The sequence below is a fragment of the Anser anser genome, assembly GCF_964211835.1.
Source record: "Anser anser genome assembly, chromosome: 17".
NCBI classification, from domain to species: domain Eukaryota; kingdom Metazoa; phylum Chordata; class Aves; order Anseriformes; family Anatidae; genus Anser; species Anser anser.
Window position 1 is genome coordinate 1,152,564 of NC_139738.1, and position 7,659 is coordinate 1,160,222.

General features: G+C 47.1%; 1 protein-coding gene across 1 annotated transcript; it reads left to right on the forward strand.

Moving 5' to 3' along the window:
- The first annotated feature begins 206 nt into the window (after nt 1–206).
- On the forward strand, nt 207–7,625 carry LRRC47 (leucine rich repeat containing 47). The gene is made up of 7 exons (XM_083802587.1): nt 207–900; nt 978–1,424; nt 1,905–2,021; nt 3,642–3,757; nt 4,650–4,752; nt 5,194–5,283; nt 6,200–7,625. Exons 1-7 carry the CDS (start codon nt 259–261, stop codon nt 6,440–6,442), a joined length of 1,758 nt encoding a protein of 585 aa, XP_083658713.1. The 5' UTR covers nt 207–258; the 3' UTR covers nt 6,443–7,625.
- Nucleotides 7,626–7,659: the final 34 nt, after the last annotated feature.

The following is a 7,659-nucleotide window of genomic DNA, read 5'->3' on the forward strand; positions in this document are numbered from 1 at the left end:
GTTACATGGTCCCTGGCTAAGCAAACAAGGCGTTTCCTTTTGTCACCGCCACTTCGGGACAAAAAGTCACTTAGACTACACACATAAACTCTTTAAAACCAAATTACCGGGCTGGGCGCTGCGGGCGAGGAGGGAGCGGGGCGCCCGCCCCCGGCTGCCGGCGCAGGCTCGGTGGCGGCGGGCGCGGCACGGGGCGGGTCGGCAGGGCCCGGCTCGGCTCGGCACGGCTCGGCGAGGCACGGCTCGGCGAGGCTCGGGATGGCGGCGGCGTGGCCGGAGCTGGAGGCGGCGGCCCGGGAGCGGCGCCGGGAGCTGTCGCTGCCGGGCGCGGCGGTGTCGGAGCGGGTGGCGGCGGGCGGCGGGCGGCTGCCGGCGGCGCTGCTGGGGCTGCCGCTGCTGCAGTCGCTGGAGCTGAGCGGCTGCGCGGCGCTGCGGGAGCTGGGCCCGGGGCTGGCGGCCGCCCTGCCCGCCCTGCACACGCTGGTGCTGCGCTGCAACGCGCTGGGCCCCGCCGGGCTGGGCGAGGGGCTGGGCGGGCAGCTGCCGGCCCTCCGCCTGCTCGACCTCTCCGGGAACGGCCTGGAGGCGCTGCCCGCCGAGCTGGGCGGCGCGGAGGGCCGCGGGGAGGCCGAGGGGGAGCGGCGGCAGCAGCAGCCCGCAGCCTTCCCGCAGCTCCGCAGCCTCAACCTGAGCGGTAACCGGCTGCGGGAGCTGGGCCCGGGGCTGGCCCGAGCCGCGCCGCAGCTCCAGGCGCTGCTGCTCTCGGGCAACCGCCTGCGGGCCCTGCCCGGCCGCCTGCTGCCGCCCGCCGCCGCCTTCCCCCTCCTCAGCCGCCTCGAGGCCGCCGACAACGAGGTGGAGGAGCTGGGCGCCGACATCGCCGCCCTGCCGGCCCTCAAGGTGCGGGCAGCCCGGCCCCCAGTACCCCCCAGTACCTCCCGGTACCACTGCCCCGCTGACCGCGCCGTCTCTTCCAGAGCCTGGACCTGGCCAACAACCGGCTGACGGAGCTGCCCGCCGCGCTGGCCGACTGCCCCAGGCTGAAGGAGGCCAACTTCAGGGGCAACCAGCTGAGGGACAAGCGGCTGGAGAAGATGGTCAACGGCTGCCAGACGAAGGCCATCCTGGAGTACCTGCGGGCCGGTGGCCGCGGCAAGGGAAAGGCTGAGAACGCCAGGGAGGAGGCCAGGAAGAAGAAAAGGGAGAAGCAGCAGAAAAAGGACGGCGGGGAAGGGGAGCAGGCCGAGCTGGAGGCCGTCAGCAAGCTGCTGGTGAAGGTTCTGCACGTCTCTGAAAATCCCACGCCGCTGGTTGTCAAAGTCAGCCCGGGCGTCAGAGATGTCCGGCCCTTCATCGTGTGCTGCGTGCTGAAAGGAGTAAACCTAAATCCGGGCAATGCCCTGAAGAGGTTCCTGACCGCGCAGGTAGCTGTCGGGGCCTCCTTGTTCTCATTTATGAGGGGAAAGTTGTCAGCAGCTCTGAAAGGAGATGGTTTGTGGCCTGGCAGGCTGCTTCTGGGTCCTTCAGGTGGCAGATGTTAGCTCCTTCCAGACTGCGAGGCTCGAGTGCTGGGCGCTTGCTTTCCCATCTCAGAGTGCTTACTGCCCGGTTGGGAAACATGTCGTGTGCTCTGCTTCGCTCACCTTACGCTTCGGTTGTAATTTGGATGAAATTATTCTGCAGGTGAAGAGGAACGCTGGGTTTAATCCAAAAGGGTAAACAAAATTTACATTCTGCAGAGCTTTTAAGTGCTGTACGAGGACGCGCCCAGACGCCATTCAAATTAGGGTTACTCAGCTAGTCGGAAATGCTGCAGACATTCAATAGAGGAGAACGCCGAGCCTAGGAGGGATAAATCGCATTGATACCTTTGTTCTAGTTTGATTATGTCCTTTATGTTTTAGACTAAACTGCACGAAGACATCTGTGAAAAGCGGACAGCGGCCACCATTGCCACCCATGACTTGCAGTTGATCAAAGGTCCCCTGACATACGATGTTCAGCCTCCTGGTGAGCTGAAGGTAGGGGCAGTGCCAACTGTGGATCTTTCCCTGTTTTGTTTTCATTTTTTTTTCTTTCAGTTTCTGGAACTTTGTAGAGTGGAAAGAACTTTCTTCTTACCCCATAGATGCAAGGAAAAAAAATAACTCCAGGAATTTTGAAGCTAATGTTCTTGCCATCCTGCTGTCTTGAGCCCTGCTTGAGCAAGCCTTGCAGAGCTGCCTGGTGGTACTCCAGGACCAGTTACGAGTCCATCTGTCTGGGGACTTAAAGCAATGAGGGAAGCAGGCATAGGCTTTTTTGCCTCTGCAGACATTCTGGTGTAGCTTAATGTGTGCCTTTGCTTAGGGTGGTTGAGGTACTGGTGTTTCACTGTTGATCCTTTCTCCTATGTTGTGGTGTTTCCATCTTAATGTTCCCTGGAGGTCTGTATGTGTTAGGATGTGCCTGGAGTGTCATACAACAGAGCAGGTGCTCATTCATTGAGTGTGCCTCGATCGGCAGCAGCCTTCCAGGTAACCTAATTAAAATAATTCAGGTTTTGTTGGTTTACCCAATCTTGGGTTATTTATGTTGCTGCTTTCAATGAAAAAAAAACGAACAAAGATTGCAGTACATTCGTGTGTCAAGCTCTTAGGCTGTACTTGCAATCCAGAATACCAAAATGTTACTTCAAATTTGCGATCCTTATTTATTTAGGCCCTTTAATATCCTGCCTCCAGAAGCAATGTCGCTGTAAGACTGACCTGTTAGGCTGTTCTGACTTTTTGGGGTTGACCCAAAGTTTCCATTGCATTCTGCTCTCTAGACTTGTGTGTAACTGCTCCGTGCACGTAAACTAGAAAGTGCATTTCCAGCCTGAAGAAGTTGTTAAGAATGATGGCACATCTTCGATAACAAAAACCCTCTCTGTGTACGAGATCTAGCCGAAACTTGGAGATATTTTTTGTTGTTGTTGCTGATATCCTCTACAAGAGAAAATCCTGTTGCGAAGAGGTACAGGATTTACTGAAACTTTAGTTTTAGTAACACTATGCCCCAGGTTAGGGTGAAAAGCCATTTATCTCCATTGCCTGGGCTGTTTGGTCTAATGTGCTGCGTGATCAAATAGAAAATATCTTCAATCCGTAGAGGTTTTGAGTAATGGTGTGAAATGTATTAACCTGATGTAGAGTCTGCTGGACAGTCTGAATAGTAACAAAATCTGGTGAACAGTCTTCAGTATTGGAAAAGAACTGGGAATAATGCCTGGCCTTTGGTTTTCTTTTATCAAGTAGCAGAAATGAAGAAGCACTGGCAGCAAATATTTTGCAATATGATTGGAAATGCAACTCCTGCTCCAAAAAATAGAACATGCTTTAAAGAACTGCATTTTGTAGCTGCCTTAACAAGTTAAAGTACACGATATAACTGCACCAGAAAAGCTAGAAGGTTTATTAAGGAGAACAGTGAGGCGTGTGAACACCTGAGAATTTGCTGTTGCTTAATTCCATGCAACGTGTAGAAATACAAAATTGATTGCAAGAAATTCCACTTGATGCGTGGTTTTAATTTTCATCCTGCTTACAAGGGAGTTTTAATAATCCTGGTGTTTGAGTCACTCATAAAATTAAACGTTTCTTTTTCCTTGTATGGTGTAGATAACGCCCCTGGGCCGAAAGGAGATCAAGGCAAAGGATCTTCTCCGTCAGCTGCAGCTAGAAGCAGAGGAGCAGAGGAAACAGAAGAAGCGTCAGAACGTTTCTGGGTTGCACAAGTCAGTATTTTGTTGTTTTTCTTCATGTGAATTTTGGCAACTCATTCTTGCGTGGAAAAACAGCACTGAAAGAAATGTGCTCAAATGTATTATGAAGCACATTCTGTAATGGTGATTGGGCTAACAAACAGCGTGAGATTTTAGGTGGTGATATGAAAAACACTGAGCTGAATCTTTGCTTGAAGAGTAACCCGTAGTAAAATGATGTTGCTGAGTGACCTCCATTATTTCTAGTTACATCAAGAGTAAATTCTTGTCATATTTATCACCTTTAAGAGTAATTCGTGTATTTAAAATAGTAAGAGAAATGAAGTTTGTCATGCACGTTCAATAACTGAAGCGAATCAGAGGTGCTGTAAATCTGCGTGTAAGAGCAGACGAGCTGTGAAGCAGAGTATCACGCTACCCTGTTCTGTTTACTGCTCATGTAGAGATCACCACCCATATCCATCAGTCATGCAGCTTGGAGAAATTTGCCAGGTACATAATGGAGAACTGCGTACCGCCATAGTAAGTAAGAGGGAAAATTAAATAAGTAAGCCATCTGGAAGAATCAGACGATGGACTCTGATACTCCTGTTCAAGCACTGGGATCTCTGAAGGCACTAGAAGCCTGTCTGACTATTTTAACAGTGTGGATATGAAGATGTGAGTTATTTTATGGTTCTAGCCCATCAGTTCCTGTAGCTAGTGGCTTTCGTGTTATTAGCTGCATCACCATGACATCATTTTGCTGAATTTTAGTGGAATTTTAGTGCTCTGACTTCTGTTTTTGTCACGTGGTAGATCAGGAGCACGCTAATTCATTTTTGTCACCATTTTGTGCCGCTTTGTCCAGCTGCTGTTCCAGTTATTTTTTGATTGTTTCTTTCTTTCTTTCTTTCTTTGGCAGGTATCTCCAGTTATTGGATGGCAAAGATAACTACCCGTGTCTTGTGGATGCTGAAGGTGTTGTGATTTCTTTCCCACCAATAACCAATAGTGAGAAAACAAAGGTACTAGCTGCTAGTGAAAATAGGTTAATCAGAATTAAACAGTGTTTCTTTCTACTGAGAGAGATTTAACTCCAGGTTCAAAGCTCTGTGCAGTTCTGTGAAACTTGTAATTGTGTTCCAAATATAAATCTCCAAAGCCTTACTCTTGTCCACTAGACTATTGGATTGCGATGAATCTCAGTTATATTCTTACCTTTGTAAATTTGTAAACCTCTAGCAAGCTGTTCCAGAGGCACCGGCCTGCTTTTGCAGAGGAGGCTTTATTGAATGGCCAAGACAAGGGTGGGGGTATAGTTTTTGACTTGTAAGGAAAGGCAGTACTTTGCTTGTGGTTGAACTGAATGAAAGCCTTTAATCCTGTTTTTGTACTGAAATATTGCCAAGTGGCTGTGGGTGAGTATGCTTGATTCATTACTTACTTTACCTGTGATATTCTTACAGATTAGAAAAACCACCCGTGATCTGTTTCTGGAAGTGACAAGTGATACCAGTTTACAGATATGCAAAGATGTCATGGACACTCTAATTCTGGTAAGTAATGCAGTAAAATAATCCTGTCCTTGGTGTGCTTCTCAGCAAAATGTTTAATTGCTCGCGTGTAGAAGAATACAGAAGCTGTGTTTTTTTTCTTTCCTCCCCTCCCTCTCCTTCCATTCTTGCTGTATCTCAAGAGGTTTTTGTATTATATTATGAGTAAGAGGCAGACCTCGAAACTCACCAGGGTAAATAATGTTGTGCTACCACAATGGGAAATATATGGTTTGATTTTCAACACTTTCTCCTTGTTATTGAGCTTATGCCTTCAGCTGCTACCAGTACATTCTTCTAGGGAGGTTTCTCACCTCAGCATGCCCGACAATTAGTTTGCTTGCTCCTCTCATTATTACAGAACTACCTTTCAGATCCTTTATTAACAGTTGGACAATCTCGCTAAATGCTCCTCAGCATCTTTCTTTAATTAAAGCTATCTTATGAAAATAGTAAAACTTGGTATAGGGCAAGTACAGGATAGTATGCTGTTGAATATTTTGCAAAATAAATGTATTTTTTTCTTGTCCAATTAACATAATGAAATGTTAGTGAAGGCTAGCATAATGGATGTGAGGCAGTAACAGAGACAATTTCAAATGCACTGAAAGCAAATGTGTTAGTGGTGATCCTACCGCGGGCTCTTGGTGCTTCAGCTCCATTGCTTTGACAAAGCCCAACTTCTCTGTTAAATGTAAGGAAATAACTATTCAGAAGGAGCAGGACCTCGCAGAGAAAACAGCAGCGATAGCTGAAAGAGCTTTTGATGCTTCCTGAAACGTTCTAACCCGCTGAAGAATGTTTTCATGCAAATATTCCTCTAGAGGCCAACCAGATCCGCATCTTGGAAACAACCTTGAGTTGCTCCAAGGGCTTAGCTGCAGAATTAACCTTGCTTTCTGTGTTTTGCTTGTAACAGAAAATAGCAGAACTGAACAAATTCACCTTGGAAAATAAGGAAGAAGACTCAGGCTCAGATAACGAACCTGATGCTCTTTGTGGACCAGTGAATGTGAACCCCAGCCAAAATACACAGCAGACGAGTTTTCCGTTGGTAGTGGAGCAGGTTCGAGTGGTGGACACAGACGGGAACTTGAAAGTACTTTATCCTTCAAAAACTGACCTAACCACAGTTTCTTCTCTTCTGACTGTAATACGCTAGCAGCTGTCAAAGCTAAGAAAATTGTTCAATTTTCTTTTTTTTTTTTTTTTTCCATATTCAATAGTGCAACTTGCACGCAGTGAGATTGTTTGTTTTAAAGAAAAGATGGAATGCATCCTGCCTGGGTGTGTAAAAACTTTAAAGTTTGATCAAGCCGTGGTAAGGAGTGTTGCATTCTCTCAGCCTTAATAGGAAGCCGTCAGTATTCTGACTAGGTGGAGACAAGAGCGTCATCAAATGCAAACGGAAAAGTAGAGAACGTATTCGAAGTCAGAATGTACAAACATGTAAGGAGAATCCTTACGACATCATAGCGGTTTGTAAAATGAACACAGTCATATTTCTCTGCAAGGTAACTATTTCTTCCTGATATGCTTCATCTGGATTATTTTAGTAGCTGAACTGAGAAGTCCAGTAGGTGACAGCACTGACACTAAGCTACGTTCTGTATGCCACTTCTGAAGACAGGATGCAGAAGTACTTAGCTAACATCTCATTTTGCATAGTTTTATATCTGGAGTAACCATGAAACTGAAAATTATGCCTATTTTAAAGATCTTCAGCCTAACCACTGCCAGAACTTGAGCAATGAGTTTTACTCTGATGTTTTTTTTCCGTGTTAACACGTTTAACACAGCTTTCATGTTTAAGTGAAGTCAGGTAATGACTGCAGGGGCTTTTGTTCCCCGGGGCATTTTAGAGCCATAATCCAACCATGTGGAAATACCAGTCACAGTGAATTTGTTGTGCACTCATCAACTTAGCTGTTGGTCAAGATCTGAATTTGTTCTTGCTTATGAAGTCCAGTTCTGTTCAGAGGGCCAATACTGGCTTACGGTGACAGCACTAGAGCTCCCCACCTCCCCAGAAGGTAAGCGTTTTTGCCCAGAGTGACGCTGGTGGAGCACTCAGTCACACTCCAGTGTGGAGAGTGCTGGGGACTCCTTCCAAAACACATGTAGTCCGAGTGATTCTAATTTTTGCAGTCTCTGGGTGATTTTTATTTACATCCTGGCTGCCAACTGTATGAATGCAGACCTGTCCATAAGCTAGGGTGACCCGTGGATTTACTTTTTTTCCCTGTTAAAAACAATGTAGAGCTCTAACAAAACTTCCAGATACTGTGTCAAATATGTCAACGTGTTGCATATTGAATGGAAAATAAAATGGTTCTTGCAGTCACATGTCACTGTCACTTGTTTGAGCATTGGGGAGTT